The 26282-nt window shown below is 43.9% G+C and overlaps 4 protein-coding genes across 7 annotated transcripts; 3 read left to right on the top strand and 1 right to left on the bottom strand.

Moving 5' to 3' along the window:
- Window positions 1-48: 48 nt before the first annotated feature.
- Window positions 49-1045, top strand: LOC125978829 (high choriolytic enzyme 1). Its single transcript, XM_049736596.2, has one exon. The coding sequence runs from the start codon at window positions 172-174 to the stop codon at window positions 988-990; it is 819 nt and encodes a 272-aa protein (XP_049592553.1). The 5' UTR covers window positions 49-171; the 3' UTR covers window positions 991-1045.
- Window positions 1046-2096: 1051 nt separating this feature from the next.
- On the top strand, window positions 2097-2951 carry LOC125978830 (high choriolytic enzyme 2-like). The gene has a single exon (XM_049736597.2). It carries the CDS (start codon window positions 2118-2120, stop codon window positions 2895-2897), a length of 780 nt encoding a protein of 259 aa, XP_049592554.1. The 5' UTR covers window positions 2097-2117; the 3' UTR covers window positions 2898-2951.
- Window positions 2952-3632: 681 nt separating this feature from the next.
- mark1 (MAP/microtubule affinity-regulating kinase 1) lies at window positions 3633-21084 on the bottom strand. Of its 2 annotated transcripts, XM_049736582.2 has the most exons (19): window positions 20454-21084; window positions 18174-18374; window positions 16771-16824; window positions 10132-10180; window positions 9834-9899; window positions 9665-9735; window positions 9433-9489; window positions 9138-9374; window positions 8621-8740; window positions 8248-8347; window positions 8067-8179; window positions 7834-7987; window positions 6802-6983; window positions 6620-6711; window positions 6394-6534; window positions 5986-6237; window positions 5758-5784; window positions 5203-5247; window positions 3633-5137 (listed from the first exon to the last, which is right to left on the bottom strand). In XM_049736582.2, exons 1-19 carry the CDS (start codon window positions 20502-20504, stop codon window positions 4792-4794), a joined length of 2358 nt encoding a protein of 785 aa, XP_049592539.1. In that variant the 5' UTR covers window positions 20505-21084; the 3' UTR covers window positions 3633-4791. The 2 variants fall into 2 exon arrangements, with proteins under 2 accessions (XP_049592539.1, XP_049592540.1); XM_049736583.2 differs by lacking the exon at window positions 5758-5784 and having other exon boundaries at window positions 20454-21080.
- A 3459-nt stretch (window positions 21085-24543) lies between these two features.
- LOC125978831 (tubulin polymerization-promoting protein family member 3-like) lies at window positions 24544-26251 on the top strand. 3 transcript variants are annotated; one of them, XM_049736600.1, is made up of 4 exons: window positions 24544-24670; window positions 25349-25544; window positions 25625-25778; window positions 25944-26251. In XM_049736600.1, the coding sequence occupies exons 2-4, from the start codon at window positions 25357-25359 to the stop codon at window positions 26133-26135; spliced, it is 534 nt and encodes a 177-aa protein (XP_049592557.1). In that variant the 5' UTR covers window positions 24544-24670; window positions 25349-25356; the 3' UTR covers window positions 26136-26251. The 3 variants fall into 3 exon arrangements, with proteins under 3 accessions (XP_049592557.1, XP_049592556.1, XP_049592558.1); XM_049736599.1 differs by having other exon boundaries at window positions 24567-24703; XM_049736601.2 differs by lacking the exon at window positions 24544-24670 and adding an exon at window positions 24814-24888.
- The last annotated feature ends 31 nt before the right edge of the window (window positions 26252-26282 follow it).

A 26282-nucleotide genomic window follows, 5' to 3' on the forward strand; every position in this document is an offset into this window, starting at 1 on the left:
ATTTTTTTGACTTCTCATTTTTTTTGAAGCAACTTGGTGCATGTTGACTTTTTTACTGACGAGTATCAGCGGAGTCCACCCTTGAGAGGTTTACAGAAGCTTAGCAATGAGGACCTCAACCCAAAATCCTCCCGTAACCACACCTGCAGCACAAAGTATAAATTAGTCAGAATGACCCAACCAGGACATCGATCTTCTCTCCATAGAATCGTGAAGATGAGTCACTTCGCCAGCTTGCTGATGCTCCTCCTGCTCGGGCTCTCTCAGGCTTACCGGCTTGATGACATCCAAGATGAGGAAGACTTGGTTGACATCTCCGTCAAAATCCTCACCGCCAATAAAGGCACTGATGAGATCCTCCTAGAAGGAGATATGCTGGTTCCTAGAACTAGGAACGCCCTGAAGTGCTTTCAACAGAGCTGCCTGTGGAAGAAAGCTTCCAACGGCCTTGTGTCGGTCCCTTACGTGGTGAGCCGAGACTTCCCCGCCGGGGAGAAGATGAAGATCGAGACGGCCATGAGATCCTTCGACGGCATCACCTGCATCCGCTTCGTGCCCTGGACCGGCGAGTCCGATTACGTCAGCGTGGAGAACAAAAAGGGTTGCTTCTCGGCTCTGGGAAGGGTTGGCGGCAAGCAGGAGGTGTCCATCAATCGCGACGGCTGCCTCTACCACGGCATCATTCAGCATGAGCTCAACCACGCTTTGGGCTTCCAGCACGAGCAGACCAGGAGCGACCGCGACAACCACGTCAGGATCAACTGGGAGAACATCGACCCGGAGGAGGCCTACAACTTCAACAGGCAGGACACCAACAACCTGAACACCCCGTACGACTACACCTCCGTCATGCACTACGGGAAAACGTCCTTCAGCATTAACGGGAAGGACACCATCACCCCCATCCCCGACGCCAACGTCCAGATCGGCCAGAGGTCTGGCATGTCCCAATGGGACATCAAGAGAATCAACCTTCTCTACGACTGTTAAAACAACACGTCATCTCTTGAGTATCTTCTCAATAAAGTCAATGCAATATAAACGCTTTCTTGTCTCTTTGTGTGCCACGAAAATATGTGGAAAAACAAAAAAAACAACTTCATGTCCCTGGAAGAGATTTGCTGATTTGCAGTGAGGGACAAAATTAGTTACGATAACAAAAAAGAACGATTCAGATAAACAATTATTTGTTTTGTATTTCTAAGCAAACAACCAATAAATTAACACAAAATTACAAAAAAATTACAGATTTATTATCACAAATGTTTTGGCCTTATGGTTTTAGCTTCCACTAAAAATAAAGGCAAGTGAACCATGAATTCAAAGTGTGATATAAATATAAACATTCAGGCAAATGGATACGTGGCTTTATTTGTTTTAAAATTTTGTCTCACACTGCAGAGTGTGATGTCCAATTCAGATTTTTTATTTTTTTACATTGAATTCAATAACGGTTAAATTAATTCGTGTCAATACTATATGTTTTTATCTGTATAAAATAGTAGACTTGATTTTTTGTCTTGTTTAAATAAATAATTTATGGGGAAGTAGAAAGCTGTTGCATTTTTTTTCTTATTAAAAACATTTTTTTAAGGAAGTGGCGGACTGAAACTCATTACTGACATTTCCATTCATTTCAAAGGGGGAAAGGGTGAAGGAACAAAAAAAAAAAACAGACAAATATCTTTTAAAAAATTAGACCCTCACAAATTGTCATTATAATTTTTAAATATGCCACTTTGACATAATTTGAAAGTCACATCACTGCTTAAAAGCACCTAAGGTTGTTTCTTCTGTTTCTATGACTGACATTGTTGCAAAGAAATAAACAGTTATATTTATACACTTGAAGTTTCTTTAAAAAAAAAATACTGTATTTCGAGTAATCGTGAGTAAAGGTTTAGAAGGAGAGCTCAACTCAACTTGTCCAACCCAGTAAAGCATATTTACAAGAATAACAAAGCATCATGTCCAAAAGGCTTGTCAGTGGAGTCCACCCTTGAGCGGATTTAGTAAATCAGACCCCAACCCAAAATCCTGGTGGAGCCACACCTGTCAAGCAGAGTATAAAGAGCTGACTCGAAGAAGACAAAAAGTCTCTCCATAGAAACTTCAAGATGTGTCGCTTCGCTAGCCTGCTGATGCTCCTCTTGCTTAGGCTCTCTCAGGCTTACCAGGATGACAACATGCAAGAGCAAGACGAGGAAGTCCCGATTGACATCTCCGACAAAATCCTCACCGCCAATAACGCCACTGACGAGATCCTCCTGGAAGGAGATATGCTGATTCCCAGAACCAGGAACGCCATAAAGTGCTGGTACTGGAACTGCCGGTGGAGTAAGTACAGCGACGGCTATGTGTCGATCCCTTACGTGGTGAGCCGAGACTTCCCCGAACGGGAGAAGCAGAAGATCGAGATGGCCATGAGGGCCTTCCACGGCACCACCTGTATCCGCTTCGTGCCCAGGACCGACGAGTTCGACTACATCAGTGTGGAGAGCAGAGGCGGTTGCTTCTCGTCACTGGGAAGGCAGGGCGGCAAGCAGGTGGTGTCCATCAACCGCTTTGGCTGCCTCTACCACGGCATCATCCTGCACGAGCTCATCCACGCTTTGGGCTTCCAGCACGAGCAAACCAGGAGTGACCGTGACGGCTACGTCAGGATCATCTGGGAGAACATTGACCCAGAGACGACCTACAACTTCATCAGGCAGGACACCAATAACCTGAACACTCCGTATGACTACACTTCCGTCATGCACTATGGGAAAACGGCCTTCAGCATCAACGGGAGGGACACCATCATCCCCATCCCCGACGCCAACGTCCAGATCGGCCAGAGGTCTGAGATGTCCCAATGGGACATCAAGAGAATCAACCTTCTCTACGACTGTTAAAACAACACAAGTCATCTCTTGAGTATCTTCTCAATAAAGTCAATGCAATTCAAACACTTTTGGTCTCTTTGTGTGCCACAAACATCTACTGAAAGGAAACAATTAGCCACAAAATGGTGGCTTGAGTCAAGGCCTAAGCGTTTTTGCAGTACACGGGCGTCAAGGAAGAAATTTATATTTGTTGTTTCATCGTCTACTTTATAAATATTTTGACGAATTCAAACCAAACCAATTTTAAGTTGTTTTACCCATTAAATTTAAAAAAAATAAATTTCTACAGTGATCAGTACATCTTGCTCCTTTTCGCTTATTTAATTGTTCATAGTTTCTACACTACTTTTTAAAATCTAGAATCGTTAAACTTTTAAACGAAATTGTGTTGAATTTCTGACTTTTGAGGCCCCCTAGCGTCCGGACTGAAAATACACCAATTAAGACACCAGTACAAAAAAGACAATTAAAGTACTTTTTCTAACAAAACCAGTACATTTTAGACAGACAAACATTTTAACTTACCTTCCAGTCGTAAAACTGTCGAAGGGGGGCCAGAGATGTGCTGTGTGACGTATATTCCCCAATTAGGACCTTCTTTTTTTTTTCTTCACCTGTCCACCTTTTTCGTCTGAAATTTTATGCAACGTGGACGCACTGTGGCACCATGCTGCCTCCCGCAGGGCAGTTGTGGTACGACATAAAAAATTCGCATATTAACTGTCAACAATGAAATGAAATGAATACAAACAAATAAAATCCTTTTTATTTTCTCCAACAAAGTGCACACCTTATTTCTACAAAGCAGCACATTACAATGTAATGGAATAAATACAATAAAATTTGCTGAATTAACAAAAAATAAATCCAGAACAAAAACAAGAGATACACAAGTATCACATTGGTGGAGATGCAGGACCAAACAAGGGTGTTGAGACAAACGTTCTCTTTTTTTTTTTTAACTTCTCATGCTTCTTGGCGAACTGATTTAAATGCCTGCTTTTAATGTAAATGAGGACCAGCAAATCTTGTTGGGGGAAAGGAAAGAAACAACAGGTGCATACTGTCATAGTGAGAAAACTTGTGCAAAGGGCAGCAGGGACCTCCACATGAACCTCGCCCCCTTAGTGCCCAGAGAAAATAAAGTGAACACATTTTCAGTTTTACTACTACATGGTGCAACTTTGTGTTTTTTTTTTCGTTTCGTTTCCTCCATAAGCAAATAAAATAGAACACAAAAGGCAAGGGAACGTCTCCCTTTCATATTCCGCAAAATAATTTAGTGCTCGTTACATGAAATGGAAAAACGCTATTCAGGCTTTTTTTAAAAATAAATTCACAGAGCAAAAAAAAGGAAAATGCTCTAAGAGACATCACTTATATTGGGGGAAAAAAAAAAAAAATCCCATGAAAGAAAATCTGTACACAACTCAAAAATCAATATACAGTACCTGCAGATGTTATGCATACAGTACATTTCTTTTTACATAGTTTTTAGTATGAGCTCCAGCCTGCTCTACATACTCGCGGAACACAGGTGGAAAAAGCGGCTAGTTATTCAGCGTAAGATCTGGTAGTAGTCGTTTTAGAAAACAAAAACATTATTGCAGGGTGTTCAGCTGCATACTGCATGTTATGTGTCCTTTGAAAGGAAGAGAGAGAGAGAGAGAGAGAGAGAGAAAGACACACACAGGCCTGGACGGACAGTTTGAAATAAACGGAAAAGATGTCGCTGTAAGCCGTCACAGAGGGTCCGATGAGGCCGTCTCCTCTGTGCAGTACATTCGTGGCCAGTATTGCACGCTACCAGCCGAGGCCACCCTGATAATGCGCGGCGAGGACGTTCAGTGCATGAATCCAGTGATGAGATGAGCCCGCTGTTGTTGCTGCTGCTGCTGTTGCGTCACAGTTTGAGCTCGTTGGCAATTTTGCAAGCGATGTTCTTAAAGGCGATGGACGTGCCCGATATCCTCTTGAAGCGCACGCCGTTGAGTGACAGGCGAGGAAGCTTGCACACTTCCATCTCCCACTGGACCAGGTTGTCCTGGCGGGCGTCGCCGTGCACGCAGAAGAGCAGGAAGCGCTCGCGCTGCTCGTAGTCGCAGCTGTTGGCGTCCAGGACCTTGCGGATCTCCCGCATCATCTCCGAGGGCTCCATGGACGAGGTGGTCTTCATGCTCCAGGTGAAGCGCAGCGAGCGCGGCTTGGAGTCCCGGCCGCCGTCCTCCTTGGGGTCGCCCGACGCGCTCCTGAGACCACAGCAGATGAAATCAAAACGTGGAACTTATTCACTGCCCTGGAAAAGAATAGTCACCTGGGTGTATCTGTCCTGGCGCTGGCCTCTCCCTCGCTGGGCACCCTGAAATCAAACCAAGAAAAACAATTAGTCGATACTCCCGCCAGATTCATGGAAACACCGCCCGCTCCATCATCATGGTCAGTGTGACACAGCGAGGGGCTTCAGGCGTCATGCCAGGAAAGAATCCACACAATAAGGCTAACTCCTATCTCCTGCGAGTTGGTCTACTCTCCGTCGAGCCCGATTCTTTTCTCTCGGCATGAAGACGAAGAGGGAGGGAGGGCAAGAGTAAGACTTCAGGAGGAGGAGGAAGAGCGGCAACAACATGAGGAGCATGTTACAATGAAGCCGGTGAGTGTGAGGTTGCTTCTCAAGGTAAGTGGACAAGAAACAGTGAGAGAGAGAGAGAGAGCGAGAGAGATAGAGAGAGAGTGACAATGTAAACAGCATAACAACAAGTAGGTGTCAATAGGCAAAGGAGGTGCTACAGAGGGACTTGAAGGGAGTTATTAAAACGTCCTGCGTTATTTGTTGCTGGTCGGGCAAGAGGGGCACAAAGTGTTGTCCTACCTCCGAGTGGACCTGAAAGACAGAGCTCTATGCCAAGGGCAGGAGAAGAAAAGAAAAGAAAGACGTAAGCCAGAGAGACAGAGGGGGAGGGCGGTGAAGTAACTCAAATGTTGAATGTGGGCGTAAAACCAGACACTAGATTTTTTTTCGCAAGAAATTATGCGGGTCCCTAACAAAAAAAAAATGATGGGATTGGAGAACGAGTCCATATTTATCTAAACTACAAACCTGCGGACAAACTTGGAGGTGATCTTGCTGATGATACCAGTGGAGGTGCCTCGTCGCTGCTGCGCCAGGGCGCCCGTGTCGTGAGACAGCGTGGGCGAGGCCGGCGGCCCGTTGTAGGTGGCGCTGCGGCGGTCTCGCAGCTGGGCGCCGTGGAAGGTGCTGCGGCTGGTGGTGCCCCGCGGGAAGCGGTTCTTCTCGGGGGTGCTAATACTGTGTGCGGAAGGAGAGGTGGAGGGACCCCTTGGAGAGGAGCTGAAAGAACAAAAAAATATATATATATTTTTTTGTATTGTGTCACGAAGCATAATCAAGGTTCGAATAAGTTTCATCATCAAATCTGTGTATGTCTTGGGGATTTTACTGCCCTCTGGTGGCCAATATTAGAATAAAAAATAAGTGAGCGCTCACCTGGATTTCAACTCCGTGCTGTCATCAATGGGGGGCAGTGTGCTCTTTGAAGGGTGTCCCGAAGATGACATGGACTTGATGTGGCGAGGCCGCGCGGAGGTCACTGCAGTCGACGGGGTGCTGCCCGACACCTCGGTTAAACTGATACGACAGGAGCAAAGGGTTTCAAAATGGCCCCATGAAGACGGCTCCTCTCAGACCACGTTTGAAACAGAACAGTGGTTACCTGCTGTCTTTGCCGTTAGGAATGGCCGAATAGCGGTCGGTGGAGGATCGCTCGCACACGTACGTGTTCCTGCGAGTCATTGAGCCGTTTGTCTGTGGTGAGAAAAGAAAAAAAGTCAGGAGAGGAGCTTCAATCGGACAAAAGTAGAGCTTTGGTGCCATCTCATGGGGAGGAGTGCTCACCCCGACACCACTTGTGGTTTTCTTTCTTTCCTGCACTCCCAGTGGTGACGCGGGAACGTCTCCCTTGGAAGTGCTGAGCTCCAGTCGGCGGGCACCGTCCCACTCCTCTCGGTGGTCGCTCTCCACGCTCAAAGCCTGACCCCGCCGCGTGTATGACACCGCCGGCGGTACAGAGGGACCCACTAAAAAAGAATCCAGACCAAGAAAATTACTTTTGAGAAGGCTAAACAAATAAAAAGAGCAGCAGATACTGATTAAAAAGGTCGTTGGGCCTCATTCACTGGATGGGATATTGCAAAAAATTTAATTGTCCACAAATATAAGAATAATAATTTTATATGACAGTATAGGCACTCGGACCTGGAGTGTAATAGAAATGGAACTTCAGAATAAATAAAATATTCAAACACCAGTGAATGAGACCCATTGACTACCTTAACATCGAGCAAAGCCACTGAAGGACACAATTTACAAAACCACCGTGGACATTTCCAATCGACAAAGAATGCAACGACACCCTTTTTTCCAATGTGTTACAAAGCAAAGCCGATCGCTCCTCATGCTATGAGGCGCTGCAGCAACGCAGCCGGCCAGCAGAGGTCACCAGACACAACGGTCCCACATGACAGGAGGAAGCTGCTTTGACATGACTCTGACCTCTATGCTAATTTCATTAGCCCGTTCTTTGCGTTGACATTATGCTAGCACATTACGTTAGCATTATGCTAGCAAAGTTGACTTCTTATATGTTTTGTTTCAGTTGTCGCGTACAGTAAACTAGGAGGGACAAAAATCTTAGATGAAAAATCTGTTCCAACTTCAAAACTGCACAGAAAAGAATATTATATTGTCTCTTTAGCGTCATTTACAGGTGGACTTGACTGTAACCGGGCAACAGGTGTCAGCAACTTCCCCCCCTCCACAGTATTCAGCCAGCAGCACTTTCCGAGCCGGGAAGAAAGGGGGTTACTATACTTCGTTTCTCTACGACACCACCACCACCACCACCATCCCCACCACCATCATCCCCACCATGATCGCTGTAGCGGCGCTGCTTCTGATTGGCCGAGATGCTGCGCGTGACTTTGGGATGGGCGGGAGAAATACTGGAGCCGTTGTTGATGTCGCTGGTGGGACGCTGCCGCTGACCCAGGACGCTGTTGGTCAGGGGCTCGCTCCCCTCGAACTGGCAGTTGGCAGTGAATGAAGTGAGGTTAAATTGCATTTAACACCGGTGATGATGTTGAGATGAGACAGAGTCTGACCTCTGGCGCTTTTCTTCCCAGCAGCAGATAAGTGGCCATGACATCATCATACTTCTGGCTTTGTAAGGACTCTGTGATCTCATCTTTGGGGAATCCCATGGTCACCATGAGCTCTGTCGGTAAAAGGGAAAATAAGCGAGTGACTCTCACCAAGGCGACCTCGGCGGTGGCTACAACGCACCTATTCTGGTCGAGTCGCTGAAGTCGGCCTCGGGCTCGATATACGGCTTAAGCTCCTCCTCCTCGTGACCCACATTCATCCAGTGGTCTTTCATGATTTGCTGACAAAGGCAATTCGAATGTTGTTGATTCCACCATGTGACGACTTTTAATGACATTCAACTGTGACGCTGTTTTGAAACATTCGAACGACTCGCAAAGCTGAATAACAAACGGATCAATTGTTATTAGCGACGAGCATCGGCTCGGTTTCAGTAGCGGCGGTATCGACCGGGAACTGACATGGTTTCTATGAGCCAGGCGGCCAAACACGCTCCAAGCGACAAAACCGTCTTATAGGAATCCTCCCAACAAAATAAATTAACAAAAATTACCTCTAAACTGCCACGTTTGACCGGGTTAAGCACCAGTAGTTTTTTCAGCAGGTTTTCACAGTCTGTGGACATGTAGAAGGGGATGCGGTACTTGCCCCGCAGGACCCGCTCTCTCAGTTCCTGCATGGAGAAAAAAAAAATCATCAAACTTAAAATTGCAATCCAACTTTTGATGTACATTTGACTTTCTGCACAAAAAAAAATCAATGATCCTCCCGTGATAAAAACAGAACTTCCATACTGGGGGCAAAAAAACTCATGGGCATGAAAATGAACAAAACGTGTTTCACATTTCCTCTCTGTAAACTGCCGCCGCCTCGTGAATCATTTTGGCAGTTGTGCATTACTAAAGTAGGCCGGATAAACCTCCGGAGAGTCTCGCTCTTCCTAATGTTAGAAACAGGAAATTCTACTCAATCGGTTCATTCAGGAAACATGTTGATGCACGTAACCCAAAAAAAAAAAATCCGTTTAGGAAATACCTGGCTGGCACGCAGCTGTGAGAAAAAATGCTCACCTTGAGGTTTTGTCCGTCGAAGGGCAGGGATCCGCTGACCAGCGTGTAGAGGATGACCCCGAGGCTCCACACGTCCACCTCGGGTCCGTCGTACTTCTTCCCTTGGAAGAGTTCCGGGGCGGCGTAGGGTGGAGAACCGCAGAAGGTGTCCAGCTTGCTGCCCACAGTGAACTCGTTGCTGAAGCCAAAATCCGCTATCTTGATGTTCATGTCGGCGTCCAACAGGAGGTTCTCGGCCTGAAGGCGAAAAGACACGTTAGAAGATCTGAAATATCCATAGAATTTGTCTCGTCACCTTTAGATCCCTGTGAACTATCCTCCTCTGGTGGCAATACTGCACAGCAGACACAATCTAAAAAAAAAAAAGGTCACAGGTCAAATGTTAGGCGCGGTTTACAAACAGTGTGAGTCATCTTGACGAGCTTCGATTCAATGCTGATGGCGCGCCACTGGGTGTCAGCACATGCAGCTGCGGAGCGAGCCTCCGCAATCTGTGACACAGCATCATCTTGCTGTCGCTGACTCACCTGCCTGAACTTGGCCCTGGCCTCCTTCTCTTTCATCCGACCGTGAGCCACTAGATAGTCAAACACCTCACCTGGAGAATGCAGAGGAACTTTAGCGTGAATGCATGCTGGAGTAAAGGACTCAGGGGCGGGGCTTATGTGTTTTTAATATGCATAAAGTTTCACTCACCACCACTGGCATACTCCATCACCAAATAGAGCGTCTTCTCCGTTTCGATCACCTCAAATAATTTTACTGCAGAGGGCGCAAAAACAAGTTTAGGCTTGACTATGATAACAAAGAAAAGTATTAATTGGCTCCAAAAATATTTTTAACAACTAAATATAAATAATCCAAATTGAATGATCTAATTTTTGCCATTCATCTAACCAAAAATTGGATCAAAAAAAATTCCCGTTCCAAATCTGATTTCTTGTCTCCCATCTAAAAGTGACTTTTAATGTCATTACCAAATATCAGAACTTACCAATATTTGGATGATTCAGTAACTTCATTATCCGCACTTCCCTGAAGAGCTGTTGACACACACAGAGACGTTTGTCTTATTGAAAAATGCTGATAAGGCGTGTTTGCAAAATGCTATTATGCGCACAATGTTGCAAAGTGGATTAGACGAGAAGAGTGGAGCATCATGGGACTTGGGTGCTATGTAAGGCATCATGACTGATGCGCAGTTTTGTTTTTCGAGGATGTTGAGTAGCATAAATAAATGAATAAATATCCACCGACACACTGCAGCTTCCAGCCAGTCCAATAAAATCATCCACACTCATCTTTGTTCTCCCAGCATCATGTTTATCGACTGACTGCAGAGCTTTAAGAGCGGCTTGGCGTCATGTCAGACGAGCTCCTGCAGCCACTTAGAGGTGCTGTTGAATCATTTACATTCTGCTGACTGCCCGCCTGAGCCGCCAACGCTCTTAAAAAAAAAAAAAGGACTTTTGACGTCAACGGTGACGTCGGTCTTTGTTTGCTTACCTGCGATTTATATTTTACATTTGTGAGAAGTCGGTAAGGCAATCAAGATGTTGCATAAGCCAGTAAATGTGTTTGTTTCTAGGTCATCGGATGGAGTTTAGTGAGGCTTGAGCCCGACCCAGTTGGGACCTCTCAGGTACTTTATTCACTAATTCTGTCTTCCGCTCTCAGGCTCTACTGCTAGACACTCTCAGCAAGGAGAAAACTCAGTTAATTCAATAAAGAAAGGAAGTCAAATTTAAAAAAGGGACAATCAGAACATGATGAAACAGAATTTTAAAAACGGCAGACAAATTTGTCACTTAGCGGTAGCAATAATGCTAACCTGATCTTCTGTAGGTCTTTTAGATTGTAGTTTATTAATCTTTTTATTCTATTTATTTTATGCACTGATCAGCTGGCACTTTTAAATTCCGTTGTACAAGTGAGACAATGACAATAAAGATCTATTCTATCCCTCCATTTATTTTCTATCGATTTCTGACTTTGTCTATACCACCAGTAATGATCAAAATGCTGCAATAGCACTTCATCGTTTACATTTTATATATTTCAATTAAATCATCTTAATTTAAAAGCTGACGAACAAACTATAAGAGACTTGATGACTGTGAAAAGACATTTTTACCAGATATGTAAATCCATCCTGTATTCCGATACTGTATAGCATATTGTGACCGATATCATTTTGACAAGTTATTATATACGATTGCCACCCAATTTACATAAATATTAGATATCCAACACGCATTCATGACTACATGCCAGACCATACGGCGTCTCTTTTTCAGCATTCCAGCTTTTTGGCCCGCAAGGTCATAAATCACTCCAAACGTAAAATGATCCTTTGTTCAATTTTCTATTCCAATACATTGAAGGCCAAACTAAATTGTTTCCGTGACCTTATTTTGTCACGGCCACGCTTTCTATTCTAATGTCTCAAATGCCTTTTAAACAAACCATGCAGGAAACTCGAGGTCTGTTAAAAAAAAAAAAAAAAAGCTTATTATTAATCAACTACAATGGCTCGAGAATGGCCTGAAGCAGAAGACAATAAACAAAACGGGCTGTGGCCTCAGTTCATATGACTTGGCCATCAAGATGGACATTCTTCATCCTTATGAATGAGGGCTGGATTAAAGAGTCGCTATCTCATCTTGATGTCTGCCTCTTCCTGCCTCGCTCGTTCTCGTGTGCGTCACTACCCCGAAGCCCCCTCACATGCGTGCAGGCGCTTGGAAGTGAAAATTACAACAAATCTGACGAGAGCTGTGGAAAACGACAGAACGGTCAATAGCGATGTTGTCACCGCCGAGGCTGACGGAGCATAATGAGATCTTTCATTTGGGGGGGGGGGGGTGCCCCGGTGTCAATGTCAATAATATCTACGGGTGCAAGGCCACACAGTAGCGCTGGAATCCATTTTTAGCCTTGTTCTGAAATTCAATCCCTTTAATCAATGAGTTGAAAGAGAACTTTAAAGAATCCAAAACGACGGCACGCTAATTACACAAATATGACAATACGTGCTTTGTTCAACACGTTTGGAGATTCAGTAGTCTGTGCCAGTGACCTACTTCCAGCCGCCCAGAGGCACCTAGACTCCCAAACCAGCCTTAATTACTGCAGTCCCTCCACGCAGACCAACATCTATCAGACCGGCTACGTTTACCTAGACTGGCTGGACTATTTCAGTCACAGATGCTCCTCCAACAAGGACATTATTGTTACCAAGTCCTCATTGCTCTCATGAGGGAGTGAATCGTGTTTCAAAAGGAATCATGTCCTGCCCTCCAATATTTTTTTTTTTTTTTATATCTGTGGTGTAAAAGGGAAATCAACGGAATCACACGCAGCAGTAAAAACGCATCCGTGAACACATGAAGTCATAAATAAATGCACGACTAAGCAGCCTCAACATTTGACGTGTCCGCCCGATTGCTTTCCGCTCATCCGAACCAGACCGAGGCCGTCGTCGGGCCCCGGGCGTGACGGCATCTCATTGGATAACGCACGAGATGCGTGTAAACAGCCATTACGGCAGCCCGAATCTGATGGGCGGACTATTTCACAACTGTTGGAAAAGATATAAACAAAAGTAGGGCGTATCTCTGAATGAGCATCTTCGACTTCAGTTATAAACCTTCAAAATAAAAGTGGCTGAAGCAATTCCTAACCTGTATCGACCTTGGAATTGGATCCCGGCGTTCTGAAACAGCATTTCAACATTGAAAATAAACAGTCCTTATTTACAGATTAGGGCCAGAGAGTCAGACAGGGCAGAGCGGGGATGAAAGCAGGGATTAATAGAAGAGTCCTATTTTGAGGATTGAAATGCCTACAAAAACATTACCGCGTCAACATCCCCTGACCCACAGATGTCTTAACATGATGCGTTTCCCTTGGCGGATTTCAAGAGGCGCTTCGGCAACCTCATTTCCTGTGTGCGGTCAAAACGCCAAAGTCTCGATGGACCAAAAGTTTTTTTTTAGGTACACGGACTTCAGAGCGCAAAATAAAATACTCTAGTCCTTGCTAGCTTAACGCTAACATAGGTACACGGACTTCAGAGCGCAAAACAACATCCTTGCTAGCTTAATGCTAACATACAAAAGGAAATCTCATAGGCAAACGGGCTAACAATTAGCATCTGGCTAAGTTGTTAACTATAACTGATGGAGAGTCAACTCTTAAAAATAGCCTGATTTTCAGCTAGGAAAGGATGCTAACAGTTTCGGCACTCTGGTATTGTTCTGTTGGGCTATCAAACGCAGTAGTAGTACTAAAGATTGGATTTAGACATGCTGACAGGCAGCCAAAGAAGCGGCGCTTACTTCGTTCACACAAAACAATGTACAAAAAGCACTCATCTCAGGATGAGACGCTGAGACTAAATTCCCCTTCTCCATTCCCTGAGCAGGTAAACAAAAAAATAAACACAAAAGTACCCTTTGTGCAACAGTGGGAACATAACGGGAAGAATACAAATGGTGTCTTTTCCAAACAAAGCTCGTCCTTTTCTTTTTATAACAGCCATGTGCCAGGAAAAAAAAAAACACTGGACGTCCTTCATCGTTGTCCTTTGTTTACTGTTTCGTCTTCCTCATCTTGGTAGAAGTCATTGAGTCGGAGTGAAATAAGTCCCCGATTATTCCAAGTATCTTGTTTCTCCAAAATTGCTCAAGGCTATTTTTTCGCCCTTGATATACTTGAATTTTGAACTCCTTTGATTCGATTTGTCCTCCGATTGGAGAGACTTGCAAGCTTGCTTTTTACATTAAGCAAACAAATCAGCTTCTGTACATGGCGAGCCCATCAGGAGGTCGCAAGAAGAGAAAACTCAGTGTCAGATTGACGAACTACCAAAAAAGGCGCCAGTGGCGGGAATCTGGAAACTAAATCAACACGCAGGAGCCTCCAATAATGATATTAAAAATGACAACCACAAAGTCTGCTTCTTTCATTATCCTGTGTTCCAGTCCTTGTGGTTTTTACCGAGATCCTACTAAGAGACCAAAAGTAGGGGAAATAAAATAAAAAAAATATAACATCCCAGATTTGCCACAGTTTAAAAGATGAACAAGCTAACTGTGTCCGGTCCACTGTGCATGTAAAGACACCCGAGTCACTCCATCGATAGGGTTGACTGCACGTTGCTCGTATCCGCTTTTAGAAGCGTCCTGCTCAGCAACACAGGAAGCCATATTTAACACGACACGTGCAATGGGCGATCAATCACCGCAACGACGGCAAGCAGAGCCGCACTAATAGAAGTGCACCGAGGTATACGCAGTGTTGCCCCCTCCGACATCAGAAGTCACCAATTAAGTGGCTAACCATTAGCCACCCCTGCGTGTTGATTTACTTGCCGTGAGTTGCGGTCAGCTTTCTTACCGTTTGTTCGATAAAGTAATTAAAAGTAAAACCGGCGGCTGTGTGTATCGTCGACCGCTTGCGGGAGAATTAGAAACTAGCGGTGATAGGCTATATAAGCTAATAGCTAACAACATGCTGCATTTGTGTGTGATTGCGATAATAGCCATGCTCCATTTCTACTAATGCTTGAGGCAGCTCAGACATCCTCGAGCAATGTTGTCAAAGAATGACTAGACATCTAAACCCAAAATGCCCTCCATGACATGGTGCTAAAAAGTCCTCGTGGACTCTAATTAGCGTCACCCGGCTGGCATGTGAAACCCGGCAACACTTGACGGCCCAGTAACAATGCTGAAGCTTTACTGGCCGCCCTCACATGTCAGTCGGCCAAGAGTGTGTGGAGGGGGGGGGGGGAGTTGACTGTGGCCGTTCCCGTTTAATGCATCTCGAGTAGCTGCTGTTCCCGAGGATGGCATAGGACACGGCGAGTCAATGAGGTCATCGATTGAGGCCAGGAGACGGATTGGTGCATTATGAGACACGAGCGTCTGCATTGCAGATGGACCTTCTGTATACAGTTACAGTCAAGCACGGGAGGTGAAGTGGAAGACATTGAAATATGCAAGCAGGTATAACCTCAAAAATTAGGTACAACCGCATCATCTAATTGCGTTTTGATTTAAAAAAAAAAACTGTTCAAACTGGTCCAAAAGTCAAGTTTAAGGTAAATGTGCTTTGTCATCAGCCAAGGTTGCTTTATATTTATGACTTACAAGTATTTATCACGCTAATAATAGCACAGGTTAGTGATTTCGGTCGTACGGAGAGGACTCACGTCGTAAATTGAAAACCGCTGAAATAAAGTTTTACGATATTTGTCTTTCATTTAACCTCAGTGGAAGGAGCGCGATATACGCTAAGTGCTTTTGTCATTAATTTCCATCAGGCGGATTAAATTGGAATTAGAACAGAAACAAACTCCACTTAAGTCATAAATATAACAAACACTGTTTTGATTCAACATTCAAAGTAAATAAAGTAATCATGTACTAAAAACTCCAAAGGACATCTGCTTGTGTTGACTCCTCTGAAAGCAACCGAAGCAGACATCTGAAAGGCGCGCTGAATAATTCATAGCTGAGATCCGATTGGTCGGCGCTCCGACAAAGTCATATGACGCCGCTACGGCGCCTCGTCACCTGGCAGCGCAACGATCCGAGCGATCGTCTCCTAACCCGGATTGAACTCAAACTGAGAATCGTCTCGCCGCTGATGTTCATTACAGCGATGTGTGTGCACAGATTACAAACCACATAATAGGCTGTTAAACAAAAGAGCCCCCGCACGCCGAAATGAATCTCGCTTCGATGAGATGAGTGTCTCCTTTTGTGCTGATTAGCTGAACAATTGCAGTCAGATCCCATTATGGTCAAAGTCAATTACAGATTGCGGACGGGAGAGCAGCGCTGGATGTGGGAGACACGATCCAGACCAGATATTGCGCAACAGCGGAGGGAAAAAAACCCGTCACGCTTTCTTTGGAAATTGGCAAGCGTCACTTCCATCGAAAAAAAAAAAATCCCTTAACGCTAGTTTATTATCGATGAGATGGAATCACCAGTCGAGCCAAGGTATGTGACAATTTCCCCGTTGTGGGATGAATAAATTTCTATCGTCATAGTTGTGATTTTTACAAGGTGTGATTATTGTAATGGCCCTTTATGACAGCCGTAAGGAAATTTGTTCCTCGTTGGAGCTGCGATGATGTGATCTGAAAGCACCTCTGCCAGTCAACCTACGATATTTTTAGGTACAAAACTCAAAGCAGGTGCACACACACACACACACACATATTAGCAAGTGTTCTACTGAGTTTTTCCGAATCAGTGTGTGTTTATTAATCATAAGAAAGTGCCAGATTTAGAATGGGCCAAGAGTGGCTTTTGTTGTAATTGTTCATGACTATTTGACAAAAGGTAAGCAAGGAAGAGACAGGCGGTTGTATTTTTAGCTGCGGTCAAACCGCAAAACAAACTGTGAGCGCAACGGGAGGAGATGGAAGGGAGGTGGAGGTGAATAAATCAAACACACCCTGGAGCGCTTTTGTCATTATGACAAATGTTTGCAAGAATTGAAAGAAAAAAAAATACACTGATAATTTGGGGCTTTTCCTCTTGGCATTACTTCGATGGTAGAGAAATATTAAGAACAAATGAATGAAAATTACAATTAGATGATTAGCAGGACTCACCTTCTGTAGACTAGTGGGATTCAGCTGGGTTTTGTCGATAATCTTGACTGCCACCTTAGGAGACAAAATGCAAGGGGGAGGGGAGTGTTAGAAACTCAGCAAGTGTCAAAACTAATTCCCACTCTCAGGGAGTTTCATTTTGTTTGTTGCCATGCTCATTATTTCCCCGCATGTGGTAGTTTTACCAAAACACGCCGCGGCTGAGTCGCACCTTGTAAAGCTTTCTGATTGACATGAATATATTTATTTACGAGAATGCTAGTATGCAAATAAAGGCGTGCGAGTAAACACGGGAAGGATTAGCATAAAAGACAGCAGTGACAAAAAAGTATATATTTATTGCACATGACTGTGCAGGTCAGTCTTGGCCCGCCCGGCGGGTTGCACGGGTCATCGGCACGCGGTTCAATGATCGGCCCAAAGTGCAAAAGGAAAAGAGAGATGGCAGCATTTTGTGAGCGCTGGGCCGTCGTTTACAAAAGGCAACAACTTCGATCGATATCAAGAAATGCACAGTCACAATGTTTCTCACTACAGATATTCCCCCGATCCATTTCTAAAGATAGCGTACAGGAGTAGCAAAATTAAATTCACAATTCATGAATTCAGTGTGCTCAACTTTTTACCATATTGTATAGAAGCTCTGGTTTGCTTTATCACACAGTGTGTCTATATTTAGATCTTCCCAGCACTTGTTCTCTGTCGAGCGTGCGGATAGGCTGAGAGCCTCTTGAGTATAATTCCTGTTTGCAATCAACATGCGGACTCATGACAGCAATTTTTTTTTTTGTCAATGTGTGATTAGAAATAAATGTTGCAAAATATTAGAAGTAATGACATCAAGAGTTGTCCGGTTACTTCTGCGTGAGCATCTGGGTGTGAGTTGTGGTCAACAGCAGCTCCTTGTGAGTATTTTGCATTTGTCATCCAACTGAAAAACCTTAAGTCAACCGAGTGTGACTGACAGATGATCGGTCAAGCTTTGCCCCGCCCACCGCCCACCTCTCACAGCGCTCTTTCACTTGTTTCGCCTCACCCTCGCATGCAGATCGCATCGCCTTTATTGGTCTGTGTTCTTTCCAAATGTTCGTTCCCGCACTCTGATCCGTGACTTTGCATTCTGATGAGCCAGCAAAGCCGCTCGGGCAAACAAAGCGAGCAAACTGACCCCCCCGCCCCCTCCTCCCATGTGACCCGGACCTCGTATCCAATACGCCTGTTTAACATTGGCCGGCGACAAGGACATTAGCGCTCCGAACCGGGGGAGGAATATATTTGTGGTGTCAGTACTGCTAATGTGACCACATACATGATGCTCGGGGCAACTAAGAAAAAGTCCTTAAAGTCAATCGAGGTACAAAAGTTCTATTTTGTAAAACACATATGGTCGTGTCTTTCCTTACCTCTCGTCCAGTCAGGACATGACGCGCTAGCTTGACCTTGGCGAAATTTCCCTTCCCGATGGTCTTCAGGAGGCGGTAGTTCCCGATGTGCGGGTGCTCCTCGGTGGAGGTGAAGGAGTTGCGACATCGCGGGAGACTGTGGCGACTCGCCGACTTGGTCGGAGGGGCCGGGGGCTCCACAAAGCCGTCTGCGGACGAGTGCTGTAAAAAAAAAAAAAAAAAAAAAAAAAAGGAATCATGATGCGAGTTAATTCTGCTGTGATTCTCCTCGCAAGGGCCTGCAATGGTTGTGTTTGTGAGAAAAATAAATTTGATTGAGCACTTGGCCTGCTCCCAAAAAAGATTGCGAATGAACCAAAACGGGGAACCGGGACAGGTTCTTCTTGACGGGCTGGTGCGTCACTTTCCATGATTTCAAAAGAAACAATAGCGGCGAGCGAGTATATTGAACAAATCCTCAAACAGCTTTCCATGTGGTCTTCACAGACGAAGATGTTATGCAATGAACTTCGGTTGCTGGTGGGCCTGTTGCTGCAAGATGGCCGATGCCAGTGCCTTTTACTGACAAATAAAAAGTCTACACACCCCCTGTGCAAATTATTTTTGGGAGATGATATAACTTTTTCCACCATTAGTATAACCTACAAGCTGCACAATTAACAAAAATTAATAAGGTGGTTGCAAAAGTTTGCACACCCTCTCCAATTCCATTCAAGCTCACGTTAAATGGATATCAGCACAAACTTGCCGCCATTTAAAGAGCCATTCATGCTAAAATGTAGTAGTACAAAGAAGTTACTTTGCAAAAAAGAATACTCTGCTCTTTTTCCGCTTTGTGACACAACATCAGAGTGTTAACCATGCTAGTTAGAAAGTGGTGTACCGATTTTCAAATCAACAACATCGGAGCCGAAATATAGCTAGAGCGTTGAGACCACCAAATTGCAGCTCAAAGTGTTAAACATAGAAGATGGCTGGCGTGACCTTTAAAACAGTATGTCTAACACATTTGGTCCGCACACCTCGACAAAAGGTCATGTTGAACCACTTTACTAATGCTTATAAATCAAATTCAGCAACCTAATGCTGAACTGTGTGTTTCAGTATTGCCCTACATTTCTTCTAGCTATTTGTTGTGAGAAAACATGAATCCCAAGCGCTCAAAACACTCAAATCCAAGAATTTCAAGCTCCCAAAGTAAACTCCGAGCACCACTTGGACCTCTAAAGACAAAAAAGGGCCGTTATATTTCATTATTGTACTATTCCGTGTACAAAGAGCATTCCAAACATTCAAAAACACATTTTCATTTTCAAGCACCCCAAAACAATGCATTTCCATGTCCCAAGGGCAAAAGTGGATTTTGCAACGTAATTACACGGACTTTATTGAATAGCATTCTAAAATCACAAAACACCTGAAATAAGTATTTCTAATAAAGTAATTCAAGGACCAAATGATCACTGAATACAATAAGGAAGCTTATTATGTTCTCATACAGCAAACTTGAATGTTTTTGATCATAAACAACCCTATTCTTTTGTAGTATTTATTAATATTTATCTTTATTACATGTCTGGCAGTCCAAACATTCAAATTGAAGCATTTAAGAACTTGAAGCACCTCAAAAAAAAAATTGGGGGGGCAATTTTAGCATTTCAAGCTATAAGGGGAGACCTCAACACAAAAGGGAGTGTTTCGCGTGGTCATTGTGCTGATCCTCACTTGAATGATTTTGTTCAACACCTCTCCGATTCTTTTGTACGATCTTTAAATATGTTACCATAAAAAAATGGACAGCATAGGATTGTCGGTGTCGTGTCAGGGAGGGGGAAGCTTATGAATAATACCGCCTCCTCCTCCTCCCTTTCCTCCTCCAGCACCGAGTGTGCAGCTCGGGGCCCACGAGGTGATGGATGTCACATTGCGATGCTTCCGAGCGAAAAAGTAGGGCAACATAACACCCCCCCCGACCCTAAATATTGAAAACTCCCTCCCCTCCCCGCACGATTAGTTTCCCGGTGCCGTATCTTCAACCCAGGTTGACGCAATGCGTTGTCTGGTCTAGCCCTTAAGTGTCACATCCACGCCAAGTGGACCTTCCGAGATCCCGGGTGGGTTCTCGACGGTGGTGGGGAGAATCCTTATTGGACGTGTGAGGTGTAGCCCTCCGTCGCACTAGCTAGCCGCTGCCATTAACCCCCCCACCCCTCCCCGCCCCAGCCGCACTGAAACAACGCCTCACGAAATAAAGCGAAAAATAAAAACGACATGACTTACATTCTCGGTGTCACGCTCGTTCACCGTGGGCAATGGCGTCCTGGTCGACATCTTGTGTGAGGGGGGAGAGCCTGGCAAAGAGGCCGCTCGGCGGACGGGCACAGAGCAGACGCGGCGTCTTCGGATCCCACCTTCCTCCTCTACATCCCCCTCAGCACAAAGCCAAGCCGGCAGGAAGTGCGCAAACGGCTGGCTAGCTTAGCCCAGCATTGCCCTGCCAAGTGGGGCCCCGGCCGACTCGCACCCAGATGGTTTGCGTTCGGTTCCGGGGTTCGGCGTGAGGGAGCTAGGCCGGCTCAGACTAGACGAGCGCCGAGAGGAGGAGATGGAGGGAGGAGAGACCGAGAGAGGGAGGGAGGGCAGGAAGGAAGATGCGCATCAAAACCACCAACCAGGAAGGATGGAGGGCTCTCTCGCTCGCTCTCCCTCATTGAATGCGATGCTCTCTCGCCCTCCCTCCCTTTGTCTCCTCCTCATTGGAGTCAACAGCAAACAGCGCGGAGACATTGATTTAAATCCCGTGTAAAGGGCAACAAGGGAGTGTTCGGCTTTTGACAAACCGGTCCAAACTAAATAAAAAAATAAAAAATCGTCACTGGGTGGGGTGAATGAATGAAGGGTGCAGCGTGACGGTTTGATGGGTTACTGTCCTGCATTCCTATTGGCTGTATGGTTTTGTTGAGAGGTAAACAAGCTTTAGCTACCGAGCCGCAGGGTGAGGCCTGGCTGGGTTAAAAAAAAAAAAAAAAACATACTATTTGGTCGACACTGCCATCTATCGTCACACGCCAGTATAGCACCTTATCTGTCATTCGAGTTGTGCTTCTCAATTGTGCCTCTAGGTGTCAGGCCATTCCAACAAATGTAAGCAGGTGAACTTGTGGCGGTTAGCTAAATAGTGTTTAGAATTTATACATTGATTCTGGTCAAGTAAAGCTTAATCAAATTAACAGTACTTTGATTTAAAAAAATAATAATCCAGCTGTCTTTCTACCTCTGCATTAGGTGCGCTAAAACTAACAAAAATGTTTTTTACAGTCAGCCGAGTCAGTCTTACAATAAAACTAGGCTGTGAATAATTTTAACCAAGCTTCTTGTCAGCTACTGGTGCAGCAGCGAGGCCCCAAAAGTAACAATGGACTCAGCATGACGCCGCGTATCACAATAAGTGATGATTATGGGACCTGAAAGCCACTGAGAACATTCTGCACAGCCTGGAGGCATTAAAAGTTTATTTTCCACCCTCTAGCAAGTCTCTCTCTTCATCTCTGCCCGAATAAAAAATATTTTGTCTTTGCGATAGCAGAACAAAGAGTTGAGGTCGTTTTGGCAAAACAAAATAGGAGGGTTCAGACACTGCACCTTGGCATGAAGCAAGGCATTTTTGGAATTCTGCACATCTGATCCCAAAATGGATTGGCTCCCAAACATAACAGATCTTATCTTTTCCGAGTGCAAACAAATGGAATTGTCTAAATTACTCCACTTTTTTTTCTTTCTTACAAGTCACAGAGATATTTAGCTGATACGCTTCTATTCTAGATCTGATAATATTTACAAATCAAATTCCACAATCAAACAATGAAATGCAAGTTCACTCCAGTGGAACCTGATTGACTCTCAAGTTGTTCTATTTTCAAATAAGAATTAGGTTGAAAACTATGTTGAAGAGAATTGAGGAGCTTCATATTTGCCGCCATCTTGTGGCATTTATAGGTAATTAGAATATTTTGTAAGAATGATGTTTTTGAAGTGTCGCAAGAGTAAAACTAGGATAATAAAAACAATTGAATACTTTTGTGGAATTGTAAACTGTACAACTGTTGCTGCATTTGACATTGTAGCTTCGACTATTCCTGGGAATGACTTACACTCCTCCTAACCTCGGAGCATCCGCCCTGGGAACGTTATTCGTGCTTGGGATTCCAATGCTGCACCTGAGCTGCAATGCTGCGGAATGTAATGGGCACTGACACCGGTTTAATGAGTGCATGTACACCCAGGGCCAAATGCAATTACAAGCTCCCACAAGCAAGCATCAATAAAAAAAGAAAAAGCAGAGAAAGAGTGAGATAGAGAGACAGCTGTGGCTAACGTTAGCTGAAGCTAATAGATGAAATGCTTCATATTGAACACTGATGTTCTTTTTTTAACAGTTGACCCGCGGAGAATTATTGCAGGCTAATTCCATTTTTTTGTCATTTTGCAGAAGAGTGATTTCAAGTTTTATAGCTGCAATAAAAATCGGTTGGATTTATACCCTGGTGATTTATATGGCAGTGATTACTTCTGGATACGGGGATTCTCAGCTTTTGGCATTCTGCCAGACGTAATGATTAAAGACAAGAAACGAGATTCGTAGAATGTGTAATCCCATTCGGTACATAAATCGTTTTTCTTCTACTGTTATATTTTTATGATCACAAGAAACTGAAATTGTAATCCCTATTAAATCGGGACTAATTTCCCAGCCTTTTAAAATCTTCAATCTCCGCGCCGAGTGCAACAATGAACCGCCTCCTATATGTCATAATTAACGAAATATTATCTGTCAGTATGATAAAGTGCATTACAGATTACAACCTCAATAACAAACCAGCTAAATTAGTACCTTTGCAACAGTGTCAATCAAACCTGAACATTATCAAAGCTGTAAAAGCATAACTGTTGTGGCATTCCATTCTTTTGTTTACCTAATGTTGCGGCTGATTATTATTCTGGCATGCTCCTTGACAGAAAAACGAGATCATAAAGTATAAAATGAAGGATGAGAATGAACTTGAAAGAAGAAAAAAAAAAAAAAAAGCTGTTAATGCTTGGCAAGGCAGCAGCGTGCACCCTGCTCGGACAAGTCAACAAAACCTTGCTGGTATGCCGAATATTTTTGGTAGGCATAGATACGAGGCCGCCGAGGAATTTGATCAGGCGACGAGCCAGCCAGCCAGCCAGCCAACCTCTAGCTCATTATTATTACCCGCGGCAGCAGCAGCAGCAACACACCCTAAAGCTTCTTTTAAGAGACTCCTGCATCCATAACCCTTTACCCCCCCCCCCCCCCCCTCGTCTTGATGGCTGTCACTCATGCATGCGCTCACGCCCACGCATGCAATAGCCATTTAGTAAAAAAAGCAAAATTTTTAAAATGAACTCGTTTATCACGAGGTACATTCCAGACTAGTGTTGCACAGAGGTCCGACAAGATCAATGTCTACTCGTAAAATAATTAAAACGTTTCATTTTTAATAACCGCACTCTCAGTCTATGCTGATGTAGTATAGGAAGTGACGCAAATATTACAAAGGCAGAATTTGTATTGGATCTCATTCGATTGCATGGGCATTGAACGCAACCCTCAATGGGCCCTCTGATAAGAATAACGATTTTCTCATCGATATGAACTTGCGGCATGCTAGCTATAATCTCCCTGTTTGGCCTTGTAATTATGTCATAACTCAAAGGCTTCCCTGGTGAGCTACCAAAAAAAAAAAAAAAATCGTGTTCTCTGAGGAGTGGGCCCATTAATTGTCAGGATATAATTACACCGTCACCACCCTCAGGGTCTGTGTTACGTTAAAGTAATAAGAGGATGTATGTTTTACTTATCATAAAATACATTCCCCATAAAACAACAACACAAATCAAAAGAGAATAACCATCATTCATTTTTTACTCCAAGTCTTTTCATTTTGTAGCACTTCTCTGGGCAACACTGCTTCCAGTATATATTTATGAACATTTTTTTTTTTTTGTCCAATCAGATTTCAGCCTCTGTGTTGCCATGTCAAATTTATCTGCCTTTAGCATCACTAGTGCTGGTCAAAAGCTGGAAATCATGAGACAATTATTACATAACCTTGCTTTAATTGTGTAATCATATAAATTCCTATTTCTGGCTTGAAACTTTCTTTTAAAACCCTAACTTTGTTGAAACTCTAATTTAAAACCCCTTTGAGTGGGACTATGACGCAACTATCATACGTAATCCTTAATGACTAAATCTATAATCGCAACGTGATGTACGTCAACGCGCCAAAATAATATAAACAAAGGCGCGTAGCTATGACGTCGAAATATGACCAAATTATCAATTAAACACAATGAACGTTTTGAAACGTTTTTACTTTGTTTGCGTTTCTGATGCTTGTGCTTGCAGATTAACGGGACTGCTTCATTTCAAATTTTGGCTTCGTCATATAGAAAAGAACAACAAGTTCAAGGTTTGTTTCTTGAAAACTACAAACACGATCTAGGTAATGTAAAAGAGATCGTTAGCAATATCAAATGACGATGGATTTTCGTTTAAAATGTTCAAAATGACCTTTGTTGTTGATTGACGCATGCAGTCGTAGATCTGGAAAGCTGATTTCGGCTTCTTTCGGCTTCTTTCGGCTTTTCAAGACTCGTTTTCACGTCTTTCGGTAACCAATACCAGCGAGTGAGGCGTTCATATTTCCTTCGCTGCCTCGGAAATTAGAGTACTTGCAGAAAAAGAAAGCGGCCCGTAGTAAATTATGTAACTTTAAAAATGCCTCTAAAGTTTCTATTGAAAACCAAAAAGAAGTAACACGACATTTTGAACTTGAACTGCATGTAAAATAAGAAAAATAAAGGGCTTGAGACATTTAATTTTCCCCAGTTTTATTTTACATAATATTTTAAAATAGTGCCACATCTTTCAGTAGTTTTATTTTTCTACTTTTGGTACATTGTCAAATTCTATTTTATGTTCTGGTTCAACTTTTTTTACTCCTACTTACTACTATTTTGGTTATACAACGTACTTCTTTTTTTATTTCTTCTGGTTCTTACGTCTTCTTTTTCTCTACAACTCAGTTCTAGCATTTCTGGCTCTACTTCTACGGTTGTGATCTTATTATTTTTTTATTTTTTTACAGGCTAAGTGATGGCAGAGAACCTGGACTCGGAGGCGCTGTTGAATGCATTCAGCCGTTTTGCAGTTTATGGCGACACCAAGGCCAGCGGAAAGGAAATGAACGGGAAGAACTGGGCCAAACTCTGCAAGGACTGCAAGATCATCGACGGCAAAAGCATCACCGGAACTGACGTCGATATTGTCTTCTCCAAAGTCAAGTGAGAACATCTGTCTGCACTGCGTTTTCCCGTGCAGTATTCAATGAGTGAAGTATTTGTGTGTATTTATATGTGCGTAGGCAAAAGTCAGCCCGTGTGATCACCTTTAACGAGTTCCAGCAAGCTCTGCAGGAATTGGCGCCTAAGAGGTTCAAGAGCAAAGGCCGTGATGAGGCCATCATGGCCGTCTACAAGATGGTCGAGGGTGGAGAGCCTACCCAGTTTGGAGTCACGGTCAGAAAAACAACATAGATCATGTCTTGAGAATCTATCTAGTAAAGGATTGTTAGCGAGAAGGTTAGCATTAGCGTTGAAATTAGCGTAAGAGTCTACAAATTAACTTTAGTCAATCCCACTGTGGTTGTGTAAATTTTTTGCTGTTTTTTTTGTGTTGCTCAGAAAACCGTAAAGGCCGGCGGAGTAGACCGTCTGACGGACACGTCTTTGTACACCGGGTCGCACAAGGAGCGCTTTGACGAGAGCGGGCATGGACGAGGACGCGAAGGACGAGAGGACGTTGTCAACAACACGGGATTTGTCTCCTCCTATAAAAATGAAGGAACGTACGATAAGAAAAAGAATGAAAAATGAATCCAACACACAAACAGGAAGTGTAAGCAGTCTTCAACTTTGACCCTTACATCTCAATGTGTGTTACTTTGTGTCAGGTGACTGAAAGAAAATAAAGACTTATTGTCTCTACTTAACATGCGTGTGCGTAATTGACAATATTTTAAG

The sequence above is a fragment of the Syngnathus scovelli genome, chromosome 12 (assembly GCF_024217435.2).
Source record: "Syngnathus scovelli strain Florida chromosome 12, RoL_Ssco_1.2, whole genome shotgun sequence".
Taxonomy (NCBI): Eukaryota; Metazoa; Chordata; class Actinopteri; order Syngnathiformes; family Syngnathidae; genus Syngnathus; species Syngnathus scovelli.